The sequence below is a fragment of the Vitis riparia genome, chromosome 15 (genome assembly GCF_004353265.1).
Source record: "Vitis riparia cultivar Riparia Gloire de Montpellier isolate 1030 chromosome 15, EGFV_Vit.rip_1.0, whole genome shotgun sequence".
Taxonomy (NCBI): Eukaryota; Viridiplantae; Streptophyta; class Magnoliopsida; order Vitales; family Vitaceae; genus Vitis; species Vitis riparia.
Window position 1 is genome coordinate 20,017,531 of NC_048445.1, and position 19,428 is coordinate 20,036,958.

Consider the following 19,428-nt stretch of genomic DNA (forward strand, 5'->3'; position numbering starts at 1 on the left):
TATAATTTCTTTTATAGGTGCAACTTCTACAGAACATGAAATCCATCAACTATCCATCCTCAGGTCCCATCCCATCACAAACTATAGAGATGTCATGTATAAAAAAATAAAATAAAATAAAAAATTCAAAAAAAAAATTCAAATATGAGGAAGCATGAGGAATCATAAAAGAAAACTGTGCAGAAAAGAAAGAGAGAAAGACCCAAGGACTCAGAAGAACAAAAACTTCACACTGAAATAGGGGAAGTTCCTCTTTTGGTCAGACCATCGGTTCCCTGAATATTGGATTTAGACCTCCAAGCAAAAAAGAAACCAATCCCAATAGAAAGAAAGATCCATAGCCCTCTGTACCAGGGACACCCATGATAGAACCATTGTTGAGTCCTCATCACCGAAATGCTGGAGGCTTCCCAGAAGTTTTGACCCTTTCAGGGCTCCCAATAAAGTGTTGCCATTTTTTTAAAAAGGTCATTCAGAAGAAGGCAAGAAAATTACTTGATGACAATCATATCCAATATACTGAGATAAAAATGTAACAACACCACCACTGACACCAAATAATTGGTGTGATGAGCACAGAACACCATGAGCTGCCAACATAGGTTGTCAGTGTTCAAAGCATACTTTTAAGTGTTACGAAATTTTATGACAATAATAGGGCCATTGTCACATAACAAACAATTGTGGAAAAGAGCAGAGGATGGAAGAGGTTCTGTGAATAAGTAGAACAAATAGTATCATATAAGAAAAGAGTCCCCAAATCTTGACTTCATTTGAACAGGTTGTAAAAGAAAAAAGGTCACAATTGCATAAAATACTGGAAAAGATTGAAGTTTTGATGAAGTATCAACAGATTAGTTGAATATTTAACCAAAAAGGAACATACAAATAGACTTGTTTAAATTTTTTTTAGAGTAAATTATGGCAAGTATGTATGTTATATAGTAATAATTATAATGTGTAGACTGGCTTCAATGCTAAATGCTCGAATGTAAGGTTTTTGATTGGAGATTTACCTATTTGGGTCTCCCTCTAGGGGGGAACCCAAAAGCTAGTGTCTTTTAGGATCCAATGGTAGACTGAATTTCGCAAGATTAGATGGCTGGAAAAAAAAAAAAACTATTCCTAGTTATTTCCTTTTGCTATACAAGATTTCATTAGCAATAGTGTCAAAGATTGAAAAAATGTAAAGGGATTTTGTGATAAGGGGTAGGGGAGGGAAAGAGAGATCATCTTGTTAGTTGGAACTTAGTGTACAAGCCCAAGATGGGAGGGGGTTTGGGGTTAGGGAGATTTCTTTAAGAAATAAAGCACTCTTAGGGAAATGATGTTTGAGGTTTCCTAAGGAAAGAGATGCTCTTGGGCATATGGTAATTTTGAGTATCCATGGAACTCATCAAAATGATTGGGACGCCAACATTCTAATTAGGTGGTTACATCAATGCCATTGGAAAGCCATTTCTCAGGTCTTCGCAAATTTCTCAGGTCATACTTGTCTTCTGATGGATGGGGTAAGGGTTCACTTTTGAGAAAACCTATGGTGGGGGGATCAACCTCTATACGCTCAAGTTTCAAATAATTTCAAAGTTGTGATGATTAGAAAGACTAAAGTCTTCTCTCTCTCTCATGTGCATTTGATTCCTTTTGCCTCTAACAAGAGAGCTCAGTCTTTATCTTCTTCAAATATATTTTAAGTAAAATCCTTCCTTTTAGACTTGTCCAATCTAACAATTCCTGTGTACTTATCTCCAGAAAAACTCATATGGAAACCTAAAACCAAATCTTCAGTCAAAGCTTTTGCTTGACTAGTGGCTAACAAGAAGGTCAACAACTACTACTTGCTATAGGTGAGAAAACCTCACAAAGCCCTTAGTTTTGGTTGTTCCACTATGTGTATGATGAGCGGTGAGACGATCGATCATCTACTTTTACGCTACCCCATGACAATGGAACTTTAGCATAAATCATTCAACCTGGTCAAGCTAGATTAGGTTCCCGCAAGGAGCATAAGTGACATGATGACCATTTCCTTCAGAGGCTTAGGGAGTATAGGTAGAATCAAAACTTTTTGTAAAATTGCTTGCCTCACTTTAATTTGGATGGTATGATAGAAGAGAAATGCAAAGATTTTCAAGGATAAATAGAGAAGTATAGAATCGATATAGACTTAATTTACTTCTATTTTTTTATGCCTCAACAACTTCAAATTTCAAGGGCACTCCTGAGTGTTATTCAGCTCAATTGGGACTTGGTGTGTATATAGAGGTTTAAAATTGCAAATCTTGGAGCATATCTCAGGCCTCCTTTATAGACGCGTTGATTTCTAAAGAGAACATAACCTCACTTCTTTTGTATAGCTATGTGTGGTATATAGGAGACATCTTATACATTAGATTTTTTATCAAAGTTTGTATATTTGGGAAGGATTTCTCATCCTTCTCGTGTTCTTCTAACTATGTATTGATGAATTTTTGCTTCAGATAAAAAAAAAAAAAGGTATAATGTGTATAATTCATTCTCTAGGGTATATTATGGAAGTAATAAGTATGACATATAGAACTTGCTGCCATTTTCAAGTTTGCATTGTTTCCAAGGCTGCTTTTGTTTCAGACAATAGTCATAAAAAACCTGAAGTTTCCATTTATCAAGACAAATATTTCATCATGAAGATTGGGGAAGGCTTATTATTTCCATTTCATTTAAGATTATTTGAGAAGAAATCTCTGCAGACCTGAAATTCTTTTTCCACCCTTCAGAAGAAATTTTTTCCACTTTTTTTTTTCTTTTCTTTCATAAAAGAAAAAGGATAGCACATTGAAAATTTGGTCAGTTAGAAAAATGATGGCAGATATAGGAGATAAGCAACAACACAAACACTAATGCCAGTTGTAGGATATTAAGCAACAAAATAAATAAATAAAAATGAAAATAAAAAATAAACCTGACCTCAGCTAAGGAGCTGCTCTCCTGATGAATTTGATGCCGAACACCACTCAAGAATGGGGAACCCCAAGAATAAGTTTCTCTACAGCCCAAAACCTACTAATCACCAAAACAATTACAAGAACAAAAAAGGTCACAACATATACTTCTTTTCTTTTCTTTTTTTCTTTGAGGTACCTGGAATTTCCTCATTCCAAACCCAGCCATTCTGCCGATGGAGCAAGGCCTCAAGGGCATGGTCACAACATATACATGACTACCATTAATCTATAAAGTAACTGTACCCAGAGTCTCAAGAAGGCAGTATATCAACAAAGGCAACAGTAGAATAGCATAACACTTACATAGACCATAGTGGCTATTTTGTTCATATAGGATTTCCCTTTTTTTTTCTTCAGAGTAAAAGATAAAAGGAAATATAAGTGGCTAGATCACAAAGCATACAACTGGAATGTAAAAAGGTGACCCTGCTCATGAATATAACCAAGCAATAATTGTTAATAGGTGTTTCAAAGCAATCAAACACAAAATAGAGAAAATTTTCTAGGACTCCACATGGTACCAATCATCCTGCAGATCATTTGCCCAAGCAAGGTGCTAAACACTCGGTATGCTTTGTCAGGGACCTTTTACCCCCTTATAAACCTTGGAAGCTCATCCTTCATTGTACTTATCATGTTTCAATGCAATAAGTCATCTTGTTTCTTATAGAGAGAGTGAGAGGCCCAAAATATATGGAAAATAAGCAAATTCACAAAGTGGAAACTATGAGCTTAACAAAGAAGCATTGCATCCAAAACATCAACAGAAGAAGACCCTAAGAACTATATGACATACTGAACCACGATAACAAGATTTCAGATGTATTCTTCTAATCTAAGCAATGAGAGTTAAGCCTCCAAATTCTCCTCTCTTGCTCCTTGATATAGTGTATGAAAAGAAGCTGCTCATTAAATTATAGGTCACCCCCTACTTTCATCCTTAAAACTTGTTTCACCCAATATAGAATTTATCCAAACCAAGAGTGCAATATTTCTAAGTCACTGAACATTGCATCAAAAGACGGTGTACTGAGTCCAGTACCTTGTTACAAATACTTCAGGGATTCATCAAAATTATGACTAATTCAAGACCAGAATATTTAAAGGGCTATCTGATTGTCTGATCAAAGGAAAAAAATACAATAGCCAGGCAAGTTGTTCCAATTCCTTCCTTCCCGGTTTATTTATCAACTGTTGGACGACTAGCACTTGTGAACAATCAAGGAAAAAATCCACATAAGACAGGACCAAAGAGTGCCACAACAGCTGGATAAAAGGTAACTGTCCCATTGCCTCCCCACTAATTGTGATTGAAGGAGTTGAAGAGAAAGACCCCATTTAAATTGGTTTTTTTATTTGAATAGTTTTATAAAAGAGCTAATAAGGAAGCAAGAAAATGCTGCTTCTCATGGAGGCACTTTTTCAGCTTATACCAGAACCTGTTGCATGTTGAATTGAACTTTCATAACCTTACCCTTCTTTTTTTCTTCACAGGAAATGCCATTTTCCATTTCTCTCTCTCTCTCTAAGGGACATATATAGCTTATGATTTATGACTGCATTTTTATGTAATCCATTACCAAGACTGACCTCTTTAAAATCATGATTCAACCTCAACTTCTAACTAAAGCCAAAAGCAAGAAGTGACCACCGAAACAGTGTCCATTACCTCTTCACATCGAAATATACTTCATATTGTCCAACCTTCCAAATGATACATCTTCTAAGAAAGAAAGGAAATCATTAGCAAGTTTGCAATGCCTTCAGCAGCTACCCATGAAAATCCTTGCTAAAGAGAATAGTTTCTACCATAACTCTAAACCAGGAAGGCAATGAAGGTAAGGTGGTCAAAACTCCTTTACAAGCGACATTCAAATCTAATGAATTAATAGGTGAGCTTGAGTTGCAACAAACTCATCATTGTTTATCTTCGCATTAACCACCAACCAAGCAAGGCTCTGATTTTGGAGGAGTCTTACCCAAACATATAAAGGCAAATTCTTGATGCAGCGCTTATAGCTAATGAGGCAATTGATTCTAAGATGAAGAATAGCTCTAGTGGTATAATTTGTAAGTTTGACATTGAGAGGATGTACAACCACGTCAATTGACGTTTTTTGATAGCTATTCTAGGAAAAATGGGGTTTAGACAAAAATGGACTGAATGTATTAAATGGTGAATCTTGATAGCAAAGTTTTATGTACTTGTCAACAACACTCCTTGGTTTTTTTCAAAGCTCTAGAGGTTTAAGACAAGAGGACCTCCTATCTCCCTTCCTTTTTTTTTGTGATGGATATACTCAAAATTCTTTTGGAGAGGACCAAGGAAGCTGGTTTTTTGTATGGTTTTAGAGTGAGGGGGTGGAGGTGTCCTATGTTGTTTGTCGATGACACCTTAGTTCTTTGTGATGCTACACAAGGTCAAATGATACATGTAGGTTGGGTACTTATGTGGTTTGAAGCAATCTCAAGGCTGAAAATTAACATGGAGAAAAGTTAATTGATCCTAATAGGGAGGGTGGCTAATGTGAAGGATTTGTCCTAGAGTCGGGATGCAGGGTTGGGGAGCTTCCAACTGCTTATTTGGTGCTTCCTTTAGGGACTCCATTTAGAGGCGAGTCAGTTTGGGATAGTGTGGAAGAAAGATTCCACAGAAAACTATCTTTGTGGAAAAACAATATATTTCAAAAAATGGAAGGCTTACCGTAATTTGAAGCACCTTCTCTTGTTACCTAATTATTTTATGTCCCTATATAGCATGCCCAAAAAGGTCATATGCACTTAGTGACATAACTGATTGTTTGCAAGGAGAAGAGAAAGGGGAGACTAGGAATTAGAAGCCTATCACTTGGGAGTATTAGTCATGGGAAAATGATGTTTGAGATATGCTTCAAAAGGAGAAGCTTTACGTCATTCAATGGCAGTATGGAGAATATGATGGGGATGGGTATGAAGTTAGAATTTGTAAAAACACTAGGAAGAGATAGGACTTGGTTGGCAGGAGAGTATCCTTTGAGGAGGGAAATGGGAGGAGGATGAAGTTTTACAATTATAGAGTAGCCTATCTCTGTGGCATCAATTATACAAGTTCATGAAAAGGGCTATGGATATGTGGTACAAGGACGAACTCTTATGTATGGTTTTCTGTTCCTTGTATGCCTTAACATCATTGAAAGAGGCTAGGCTGGTGGATGTTTGGGATGATCTGAGGGAGGGGAGGCATTGGATTCCTTGTTTCACTAGTCACCTAAATGATTGGGAGCTAGATAATGTCAAGGCTCTTTTCTCAAGGCTTCAAGGAAGGTCCATGTAGAAGGGAGGGATAAGAGTGGTATGAATGGATTCTAGGAAAGGGGTCTTCTCTAGCATATATTTATATTCCTTTCTAAAGTTGGTGCATGCAATTCCTTTCCCCATAGCCATTATTTGGAATTCATGGGTCTTATCAAAAGTGATTTTTTTTTCTTGGGATGGTAATTAGGGCTAAGTGTTGACCTTGGATCAACTTTAGAAGAGAGGATGGTTAATAGAGAACAAATGTGTCCTTTGCAATAACGAAAAGGAATTAATAGATCACATTCTCCTTCACTATACTAAAGTAAGGGAATTATGGTAGCTTTTATTCTCTTTGTTCAGCATTACATGGATCCTTTCTTTTACACTTAAAAGACTCCTTTAAATTGGCATGACTCCTTTGTGGGAAGAAAAAAGTTTGGAGAGACACACCCCTATGCATTTTTTGGACAATTTGGAAGGAAACCAATCAAAGAGTGTCCAAAAGCAAGTTGTAGACGTTTCAAGTGATAAATGCTTGTTACTTAGCAATCTTGTGTCATGGGTTAACTTGTACATAGAAGAAGGCAACTCCTTTAATTGATTTTGTAGATTGAGTAGAATCTAGCTAAGGGAGGAAGTAGTTATTTTTTGTGTTTTCTTTCTCTCTTTCTAGCAATGCCTTTTTGTACCAATTGTATATTCTATGTACCTTGGTGTATAGCTTTTTTTCTAATATTTATAATATTTTTTTGCTTACTTATACGAAAGGAAAGAAAAAAAAAAAAAAAAAAAGAAAAGAAACTTAGCTTAAGGAAAAGGAATGATGAAATCAATTTTAAAAAGAAGGATATGGATGGAAAAAAATTCACTAGGATTAAAACCCTAACATCTCTCGTAAAGGATAGAGAATAGATTGATATTCCAAAAAGACATAAAAGGGCAGGCTCATCAACTGATGATCCCTCACGCTTCTCCAGCAATCAAATTTCTATAAGGAGAATTTGAATTTTTGAAACATCATCAACCATAAAACAAGGATGGCAGATAAAATCCTAGAAACAATGAGATATGGCCTTGCAAGGACACAATATGGAGTTTATGCAAACCACAAATACTCTTGATCCCTTGGTACCATAAAAAACTCATCTCTCTAGGAAACCACCTCACCAAGCAAAAACATACTTAAAGCCTCCCTCTTCCAATGTAGGGCTAAAATAACTTGAACTGTTTAGACACATCTCAGACTGTGATGGGATACCTTAACACCTGAGAAGCAGACCATCATAGATTTCATTTAGAAGATTTCTATCACACATTTAAAGGATATCATTGACCAATGTTATTTTCTTCAGAGCCCATTGAATTAGCAAAAGCTGATTAGTAAACTACCCTAGCCCCAACAAACTGCCACTGCTTGGCATGAGTTCATGTGATGATTTATAGGATATACCTAACAAAGGAAAAAAAATAGAAAATCAATGGATTTAAAGAAGTCCTCTACATGCTTCCCATTCTCATAAATCATGACCACAGCTCCTCATCCATCTCAAATTACAACCTTTCAAAGTCTAACCCCCACTCAAACAATTGATAGCCACAGCACTGGCGCATTTCAAACTGCCTTCAATGGAGTCTTTCATGCTCCCCAGCTGATTCACTGAGTCCACCATTTATCATGATCCTGACACCTCAAATCAAGACAAGAACTCATCACCACAGGAAGCTCCCCAATCTTCCACACCAATTCCCACGCATAAAGAAGTAGACTTTAAACGATCCATTAGCAACACAAGCAATCAGCTACCTATTTTGAGTATACCACAAATTGAAACCTCATTACCCATCCCTCTTCAACATTAAAATAGCACACACATACACAATCATCTAATATATGATACATGAGAAAGAATGATAAATGCGGATTCTGATCCTCATAATGATCAAAAATGACATAATGCTGTGTTTTCCTGCTGAGAAAATCCTACTGATGCTATGATTTTCCATCACGTGCTGCACAGTGCCAATCACAATCATTCACAAAACAAATACACAAAATTTCAAAATTTCCCCATATTCCCGGATATTTTTCTCAGCAAGAAAACAGAGGAGAGGAACAAAGAGAGGCTTTAAGCGAGCATTACCCTGTGTGTAGGAGAGAGAACAAAGTGGCGGGGGCGGTGGTGATGATCCTGTGGATGAGGGTGGCGGTGGTGAGAGAGAAGCCACTTGGAGCAGCGATTGAAGGTGGCTTTTGGCAACCGAGAAAATCCCCTGGAGAATAACATATTCTGGAGAGAAAATCGAAGGAAGATTTTTTCTGTTTCGAGCAGGAGAGAGAGTCAAGGACTCGAGGCCGAAGGCTGTGGAGAGCAATGAGTGAAGTAGTCAAACAGGGTTTTTTCTTCTGGTTAACCGCCTTTCGGAATTAACATGAAAAAAAACCCGGTTTATTTTAATAACCACTTGAACCGGAACTCTTCCGACCAAACTTAACCCTACTTCTATGTTCTACGGCTCTTTCCGAGCATTCAACCTCCGACCTCATTTTTTTTTTGTGTCGGATTAGTTGGATTGCCGGTAAAACATGTTGGGCAGGATTGAACAACCATGGTTTTAAAATATTTTGTATTATTATAATAAAATTTAAATAATAAATGTGATAGTATTTCAAACAAATGATAAAAGAAATTAAAAAAATCAAATTTATTTACTATTTGGTAAAATTAAATAATATATAATTTGATATTTTTAAGGTTTTAAAAAAAAAATCGTATTAAATAGATATTATAATATAATTTAATATAAAATTATAAATATTAAATTGAGTTCAGATTACGTGAAGATCGTGAAATTTCTTTTCGGTCCAAATCTAAGGCTCCCAATGATAATAATAAAAAAGTAAAACTCAACCTTAAATGAATATTAAAATTTAACTATCAAAGATAATTTGAAGGTAAAATTGAATTTCATATTCTTTTATTGACGTTATAAATAATAATTTTTTAGGTGTAATTTAATAACTTTAACTCTGGGACATCCAATTATAAATTAGTCACTTTGATATTCATTGATTATAAAATTAATGAATTAATTTTAGATGTTTATTCAAACTTATTTCACTTAGTTTTTTTCACAAAAAAATAAATAAATAATTTACAAATAGATTTATAAAATATTTGTTGGTCCTTATTTGTAATTTTATTTAAAATTTATAAAATCAAGTTTCTTTAAATCGTAATATATAAAAAATAAATTATAACAAAATGATTTAAAAAAAAAAAATTGTATTTGATATTTTATTAAATATTTTTTAGTAGTGGATTATCATCAATTTTATTTTAGAATTTGTTTTAAACATTTGGATTTTGATTTTTATGTTTAGTCACACACTATAAATAATTGTTAATATAACTAAAATTTATTTAAATATTTAATACTTTTTAGTGTTTTTTATTTTCAATTTGATTTTGAAAATTTTTAAATGTGACTCGGTATGAAAGGATACAATACAACTCATTAATAATTATTGAAAATTAAAATTAATTTTTAATATTCTATATGAGTTACCATAATAAATTTCTGTTTAAAAAATGTAATTGAAACAAATAGAAAACTAAAAGTATGGAGGATTAAAATCAATTTAAATGATATAATTCAATATTTATAAAGAAAAAAATTAAGTAAATTATACAAAATTTAAAATAATTTACTTAGAGAAACTAAAGGACACTCTTATACCATTATAATACACTACATTATATTATATATTAATATAATCAATCATTATAGGATAATATATTTGATATATCTATTTATAAATATTATTTATTGGTGAATATCATATTTTTAATTAAATGAAAGGAAAAAAAGGTATTAACATTTAAAAAAAAAAGCAACAGAAAAGAAAACATGTCTATATTTATCATAAAATTATCATTAAAGAAACTAGAAAAGAAAAAGTTAGAATTTTCTTATGCAATTTATCTTTATCATAAAATTATCTCTAAGGAAACCAAAAATAAAAAGTTTGAATCTTTTTCTACAATTTAACATAACCTTAATAAATTTAGAGTGAAACTAATTTATTTGAAGCAATGATAGAAATTTTTGGATGACTATAACTAAATTTTGAGTGAAAATAATTTATTTGAAGTAATTATAGGTAATATATATATATATATATATATAGGATGACCATAAGTAAATTTTGAGGTAAAGAATTTATTTGAAGTAATGATAGATAGAAAATTATGGATCATTATAAACATATTTTGAGTTAAAATAATTTATTTAAAGTAATGAGAGGAAGTAATGATATGTAGAAAATATTGAAGGACTATAAATAAATTTTGAGTTTAAAGAATTTATTTAAAGTAATGATTGATAAAGATTTCTCAATGACCATAAAAATAAATTTATATATAAGTTTCAACTTTTATCCAATATAATAAATTCACAAGGACAAAAAAACTTTTTAAAATATTAAATTTAAAAATGTTTTAATTTATTTAAAAAAAAAAAACATTTTAACAAATTCATACTATTTTATGAACTTGATTTAAAAAATTTATATAACTATAAAAAAAAAATGCAAGTAGCATGTTAATAAGGTATTACATCTTAAACATAATATTCAAAATATTAGGTTTCGAATTTATACTACAACTAAACCAAATCAAACTAATCTTAGTTGAAGCTAAAACTCTACGGTCCATATGGGGTGCTACGGTCAAAGTTGATTCATAAACTTTAAGTCAAAGACATTTTGACAAAATAGAAAAAACAATGGTTTATTTTCTCAACTTATAAAAATTAATTAATTTTTATCCTTATGTCATTTATGATAACTTTAATTTCATATTTTTAAATTAATAAGGAATATAATTGATACATCTTTAAAGTCTGATTTGATTATAGTACATAAATCTTTATCAATAATATAATTATATTAATAAAATTACACATAAATTAATTTTTATACTATTCTCACTTAGGTAAAACTTATCGAACAAACTTATCAAAAAGATCATGGGATGTCTACTTTCTTAATAGGTATGCCCAATAAATTATATAGTTTATTTCCAAATAATTAAATTGAAATTTTATAAACAAGACATATCTTATCATCAATTCATTTCAAGAAAAAGAAACATGAAAGAGAAGAATTTTATATTAGTGATGTAAGTATGAATTTTATATTAGTGATGTAAGTGTACGTTGATATCATTATAAATGAATGTAACTTTCCCAATGTTACCATTTTCTCAATTAAATTTTAAAATAATAAAACTTATACCTTTAATACAAATTATATAGTTTTTAAAGAACAAGAGAAAAATGAAAAAAAATATATTCAAAAAGCAATATAAGATAATGTACCCTTAGCTTATGTAATTGCTCATATATTTTTTAAAACTACTGCAAAGACAAGCAAGTGGTTAATGATCAATAGTTAATGATCATTATAGTGATGATTCCTCCAAGTTGTTGCGAGAGGACAACTAAATTAATAATTTCAAAGGATATATCACAACAATGGTGGATTAGAAAACATATAAATTATGATACAACTATGTTTGTTGTGTAATTTTATATTTTATCTATTTTTTTACAAGTACAACATCTTGAGTCACAATAATAAATATCGTGTCACTATAATAAATATCACTTTAAATAATGTATTTCAAATAATGATGAACAACAAATTCAAATTTAAAAAACAAATATGTGACCTTTAAGATGAGTTTCATATCTAACTTAATTACTAAATTATAAAAAAATATAAAGAATTTAAAGCAACCTAAAACATCATCTTATATTAAAATGATATATTATCAAATTTATCTATTACTATAATCATATACAATAATATATTCCATTTATAGATTAATTTAATTATAGGTATGTTACATCATGTTGTATATTATTTTAATCAAAATAAAATTATTTATAAATAATTTAAATCAAACAAATTTAAATTCACTGATTAATTACCTTTCTCGATGTTATCTCTCTCATTTCATTAATTCCATATATCGATAATCACATATCTACATATACATTCACATGCATCGCACGTGCTTTCTACTAGTTACATTAAATGTGTGGTCATTTACCACTCATTTACAACACTCCCCCTTGGATGGCCACAATATTAAAAGAATATGTCTCATTAAAACCTTATTAGTAAAAAACCTTGTAGGAAAAACTAAGCGAAGGAAAAAAAAATATACAATATTCTTGTAATTCTTTAAGCTACTCTTGGTCTATTAGGACTTCCTTGTTAAAAACCTTACTTGTAAAAGCCAATGGGACAAAATTTGAACAAAGGGAAAAAGAATACAATAATACACTAACATCCTTTTATACTCCCCCTCATGTCAATATTCTTAAATTGACACATTACAATATTGTATATTAACTTCTTGAATATTGACAATGACTTTGTGAATAAATCTACTAGACTATCACTTGAGTGTATTTGTTGAACATCAATTTCACCACTCTTCTAGAGTTCATGTGTATTAAAGAATTTTGGTGAAATGTGTTTAATTATATCTCCTTTAATATAACCCCCGTTTATCTATGCAATGCATGCAACATTATCTTCAAATAATATTGTTGGGTTGCCTTTGATGGAGGAGAGTCCACATGATTTCCAAATATATTGGATCATAGATCTTAGTCATATATATTCACGACTTGCTTCATGAATTGCAAGTATTTTTCAATGATTTGATGATGTGACTACCATTGTTTGTTTGATAGATCTCCATAAAATAACAGTACTATTTCAATTAAACACATACCCTATTTGTGACTTAACTTCATGTAGATTTGAAAGATGTCCTGCATTTGCATATCCAAACAATTATAGCTTTGATTCCCTTGAGTAAAATAAACCTATATCAATAGTTCAATGAAAATAACATAATATATGTTTGATATCATTCCAATTTTTTTGAGCTGGAGCGGAATTGTATCTTTTTAATAAATTGATAGGAAAAGTAATGTTTAGTTGTGTACAATTGGCAAGATACATAAGTGTGCCAATAGCACTAAAATATGGTGTTTTAGGACTAAGTAATTCTTCACTTTTTTTGCAAGGATAAAATAGAACATTTTTCAAGTCAAGTGATCAGACAACCATTAGAGAACTTAAAGGATGTGTTTTACTCATATAAAAACGCTTCAATTTTTTTTTTTTTTTTTTTTTGTTATGTATGTTGATTGATGTACTACAACTCCATTTGGAAAATACTTGATTTGCAAGCTGAGACAAAATTTTGTTTTTCAAAGATCTTTCATCATAAATTCCTTTTTCAAATAATTTGTTGTTCTTATGAGTTCTTTAGGAGTCCCAATAAGATTTAAGTCATCAATATACACTACAATAATCGCAAATATGATTTATGATTTCTTACTCAAAAAAAGGGTTGATTTGAAAAAATTGTTTATGAGTGATGAATGGGCACAACACAAACTCAGTCGAACAAAACTTGGACGAGAATTGGAGCAATTATTGTTTGACCATACGTATTGGGACAGATTGACAAATATAGTTTCATTATATGAGCCATTATACATGGTGCTTCGACTTGTGGATTCTGAAGTTGTTCCCACAATGCCATTTGTGTACGAGCTTATGCACGTGATGAAAGAGAACCTTATTTGTCAAGGAGCTGGAGATTGGATGTTCAAACTAATAGAAGATCGCTGGGAGAAAACACTAAAACATCCACTTCATGCAGTAGGTAATTAAGTACTATATATCTTTATAAGTTTTTACTTTGTATTTAAGTTTCTTTTTAAAAAAAAAATACTAACTCTACTAAATTTTATTGTAGCATACTTCTTGAATCCAAGATTTCAATATAGGAGTGGAGTTGGTGTGGACCCTCACCCGATCCACCGGACCGGCGCGCCTCGCTTTTAAAAGAAAAGAAAGAATGAAAAAGTTGAGTTTTCTAGTTTTGAAAAACCCGCCCCCGGTGAGGAGCGGTGTCGTATGGAGTCGCCACTTACTTTTTATTTTTATTTTTAAAATGGGGAAAATTAAGTAAGAACAAAAACCCCTAATGACCCTAGTATGGAAAAAAGCGGTCTGCGAAAACTAGATTCTGGGTCCGGGGATCAGGTTACCCATTGGGAAGGTACCTCATGCGAGGTAGCACCCCTCTAGGCCCGGAACTCGGTCTCTACTAATGAATTGGGTATGTGGGAGCATATGGGTAAAAAATGAAACCCTACGTTAAATAGATGTCATGAATCACATAATCCTAATTGGTATTTGGCATACATATGAATTCAACCAACCAAAACAATGGGTGCGTACCTGTGGTCCCCAGCCCAACGCTGCATAAAAGGTCAACCAAACACAGATAAACACGTAACAATCATTCATGATCAAGCACCATGCATGCATATGATTCAACAATCTAAAACCAACGATGCATACCTGTGGTCCCTAGTCATGTGCTACAGTAGAGGGTGAGTCAGCCACGCAACATGTATTCAAAATCAAGCATCAAATTTTGTGCCAAAAAGGAAGAAAGCTGGTTGAAATAAGGTAATGGACTCCCCCAAATGTCATACAAATCAAACTAGACTTACCTAGACCACACCGCCCATAACCTCAAAATGGGTCCACACTAATTGAAATCAAACACTGACTTAAACCTTCAAGATGGCTCACAAGTGCCCCATAGCAAATGGGTTTGAGCCCCAATGGATACGGGCTTGAAAAATTCCAAAATTGAGGGCTGCCCAAAGTCCTCTTGCAGAATTGGTTAAACCAGTTCTCAACTGGTACAACCTGTTGAGAAAAAGTTCCCAAAAATTTTTTAGAAGACTCCTAAATAAATAAGGAATCAAACAAAAGCAACGACACTCAATCCCAAGCCTAGACGAGTGAGAACCAAACAAAGCCCGATCAGGTGCTCCTCATGACTGATAGAGTCAGCCAGCCATGGTGTTGAACCGGTTGAACCGGTTCCCAACCAGTTCAGCCGGTTGATAAAAAATCTCAGATTTGGTCAGAAAGTTCCTAAATAAATAAGGAAGCAAACAAAAGAAACGATTCTCAATTCCAAGCCCGGATGAGTGAGAACCAAACAAAGCAAGGTCAGGTGTTCCTCATGACTAACAGAGTCAACCAACTATGGTGCTAAACCGGTTGAACCGGTTTTCAACCAGTTTAGCCGGTTGATAAAAAATCCTAGATTTGGTCAGAAAGTTCCCAAATGAATAAGAAAGCAAACAAAAGAAACGGTTCTCAATTCCAAGCCCGGACGAGTGAGAACCAAACAAAGCAAGGTCAGGTGTTCCTCATGACTGACAGAGTCAGCCAACTACCGGTTGAACCGGTTCTCAACCAATTCAGCCAGTTGATAAAAAATACCAGATTTGGTCAGAAAGTTCCTAAATGAATAAGGAAGCAAACAAAATAAACGGTTCTCAATTCCGAGCCCGGATGAGTGAGAACCAAACAAAGCCCGATCAGGTGTTCCTCGTGACTGATAGAGTCAGCCAGCCATGGTGCTGAACCGGTTGAACCGGTTCTCAACCAGTTCAACCGGTTGATAAAAAATCCCAGATTTGGTTAGAAAGTTCCTAAATGAATAAGGAAGCAAACAAAAGAAACGGTTCTCAATTCCGAGCCCGGATGAGTGAGAACCAAACAAAGCAAGGTCAGGTGTTCCTCATGACTGACAGAGTCAGCCAACTATGGTGCTGAATTGAAAACGATGAATGAATTAAACTTGAGCCTAAACGTGATTCTAACACATCAAGAAAACAATCATCCTCAACTGTAATCCTCAACCATTCATAACCTATCAACAACAAACATGTGTGACCTTTATTATCTACACCCAAGCAATACGATCTTCACATCAAAGGAAATAAAAGAGGATGAGAAAGAGGAAAAAGCATACGAAGACGATGAACATGACCTGTAGGTAAAAAAGTTCAGCATACTTACCTTAGAATCTCCGCCAAATATGATCCATGTACGCTGATGATGACTTCCAGAAACCGAGATACTGTAGCTTTCCTCCACGCTCTCAACTTAGAAGATGCTCCTCCCCCTCTGTTTTTCTCACCAACAAAATATCCTCTCTCTCAAAAATGCCAAAAGGTCATTTGCTCTCCTATCCTCTCACCTTTTATACTCATACCCCTCTCAACATTTGAGCCTCTTGGGTTCCTTCCCCTTCAACACCGAAATCCCCTCCATCAGCATGGGAACCACACCCCCCATTATTTCTCTTGCACTTACAAGGCCAACTCACTCCCTTCAGTTTTTAGCTTGCTTCACCACCAATAATCCATATGGATTCGTGGTGGGCTGCAAGAAACCCAAACCAGGGCCCAAAATGGGCCCACAACATTCCCCAAAACCGATCTGGAGCTTATGGGCCTGAGCCATGTAGGATTTGGGTCCCAAAATTACCAAAATCAGTGTTTTACACCAGCTAACTCGATGAACCGGCTGAACCGGATGCCAACCGGTTGTACCGGTTGCAAAAAATCTTGAAAATTTGATAGAATGTTCCTGGAAGAGTGAGGAATCCATGAAAAAAAGCTGTACGTAATTCCGAGTTTGGAAAAGGGAGATATGATCAAAATAATTACCAAAAATCAGTGTTCTACACCGGCTGACTCGATAAACCGGCTGAACCTGTTGCAAAAAATCTTGAAAATTTGATAGAATATTCCTGGAAGAGTGAGGAATCCATGAAAAAAAAACGGTGTGCAATTCCGAGTTTGAATGAGGGAGCCATGATCAAAACAAGCCCGAGTGCTCCGAACCTCAACATGCCCCTATAAACTTCAACTAAGCTAAAACATCGGGATGACCCCACTTCCTTCCTATAGGGTGATATGAACGACTAGGAAAATGGTCATGATGACCCTCCAAAATGAACCACATACGCACCACAATGGACCACAGACAAGCCCACACAAGGCTCGGACACCGACTAAGCCCAAAAGGGGCCCTAGTGGTGCCATATGAGAACGATGGGTGCAGGTGACGCCCAAAGGATAAATGCCAGTGTCGAGGGACAAAATTGAGGGTCTACAGTTGGTAGTGATCCGGAACTACTTCAAGCTGTCCATGATGTTTTTGCAAAATTAGATCCAACTACTGAATCGCTTGGTCAATTTGGAAATGAGGTGAATAAAAAATTGTTATTTTTGTCAATAAAACAATAATTTCATTCATCAATTTATTTGAACGTTTACTAACAAATTAAATGTTGAATACATAGCTTGTACTTTTTTGAGATGCAAAAAGAGGATTCGGTGATCAAGCGGCAATTGCAGCAAGGTCAACCATGGTGCCCGGTGAGTCTTTATAGGAAAAAATTGATTATCATTATTGTAAATTCACCACATAAGTATTTATATGATTATCAAATTCGTTGCAGCTGAATGGTGGTTTATGTATGGGAATCACACACCTACATTAAGAAAGTTAACCATCAAAGTTCTCTCACAAACTGCATCATCTTCTGCATGTGAGAGAAATTGGAGCACGTTTGCTCTCATCCACACAAAGCAACGAAATCGTTTGGCTTACCCTCGATTGGAGCAATTAGTTTTTTGTTACTATAATATGAGGCTAAAGTTATGCGATATGGAGGCAGAAAATGATCGAGTTGCTGAAAAAGATTACCTTGATCTTCTTGACATTTCAGTCGAGGTTGGTGAAGAAGAAGATAATCAGTTGTTCCAGTGGGTTAGGCCTATACACTTGGATGACGAAGTTGGAAATCCTGATCCACGAATTGCCGCTCATGCTCGAGAATTTGGAGTTAATGTTGAACATGTGTTGTCCGAAGAAGTTCACTCTGAAAGTTTTAGCAAAGATATTGATGATTCACTTCATGCGGCATTGCATTCCCTCCAAGAGATTGACTCCACAAGTGTTGGCCATAGTAGTAGACCTAGTGCTGCAGGTACTTCTACTTCTGGTTGCGATGGTTCAAGAGGTGAAACTGATGATGGAGGTGATAATGGGGAAGAAGATATTGATGAACGTCAACATAGTCAATATCCAATCAGCCAATTTACTTGTGAAAATGATTTCACACACTGCACATAGGATGAAGACCATGGCTTTAGAAGAGCTGGTCCAGGCATAGGAGCTATTGGGAAGCCTTATAGAGGAAGAGAAGGAATGATGGAACCATATAACGAGGAGTTACTTTCAGGGAGTTTTGAATCTATGAGTATAGGGACTCAATTTAGTGACTCCTCGAATGAGGCTAACGTCTACCCTCCTCATGTGATGAGTTATGGTCAACCTTCAAGTTCAATAGATGAAGAGTATGGTATGTCGCGTTATTTCCCTTCTAAACAAATACCATACCAAGTTCCATATCAGATGGAAGGAGGATTTGGCGTTAACACATGGGTGAACTTTGAGTATCCTATCCATGTAGAGGCAGTAGGTAGGACTCAAGAGATATGTGCATGGCATGTTAGAATTTATAACCAATATTATCGAGGCTCATTGAGTTGGTACCAATATTGTCTCCAATAGCAAGCCAGGGTTCCTTCATCTATCAATCCCATTGAACCACATCGATCCTCATTTTGGTACTAAAGGGACATTGCAATGTAATGTGTACAAATTATTGATATTTAATGAAATTAAGTATTTTATGTGACTTTATAATGAGAACAATTACGAAATTAACATTTCTTATAGATCGACATGATATAATTACATCTAATATCGCAAATTATATCATATGTATATCAAATTTTTCAATAAAACAACTTTACAATGTCTATTATACTTCTAATTATATTATTATGAGGTTTTCCTTGCATTTCCATGAGTTTTTAACAATTTTAAGCCTACCGATATTTTTTTCCAAAATATCCGCCGATATATCCGATATATCCGTAAAATCGAAGTACCGATATATCCGTGATTACCAATATTTTCATCCTTGATCGTAAGATGCTCATTTTTTAAACCTTCATGGAGATGATGGCGAAGGAAAATCAACATTTTTGCATAATCTTGTAGGGATGCTTGATTTCCTTCTTTGATCGTAGCTCTAAGATTTATTGCATCAAGATGTATTTCAACATCAATGACCCAAGATAGATGGTTCTTTCATGAAATGTCAAGTACCACAAATTCGAGTTT

The 19,428-nt window shown here is 34.1% G+C and overlaps 1 protein-coding gene across 1 annotated transcript in view; it reads right to left on the minus strand.

Annotated features, from left to right (window-relative positions):
• LOC117932203 (solanesyl diphosphate synthase 3, chloroplastic/mitochondrial-like) overlaps positions 1-8,647 on the minus strand; it is a 28,637-nt gene extending 19,990 nt beyond the window's left edge. The window contains exons 1-2 of the mRNA XM_034853315.1: positions 8,402-8,647; positions 2,947-3,039 (exon numbers count right to left, since the gene is read on the minus strand). Coding sequence (XP_034709206.1) covers positions 2,947-3,039; positions 8,402-8,545 — 237 coding nt within the window. The 5' untranslated portion in view covers positions 8,546-8,647. The remainder of the gene's footprint in view (positions 1-2,946; positions 3,040-8,401) is intronic.
• Between the last annotated feature and the right edge of the window lie 10,781 nt (positions 8,648-19,428).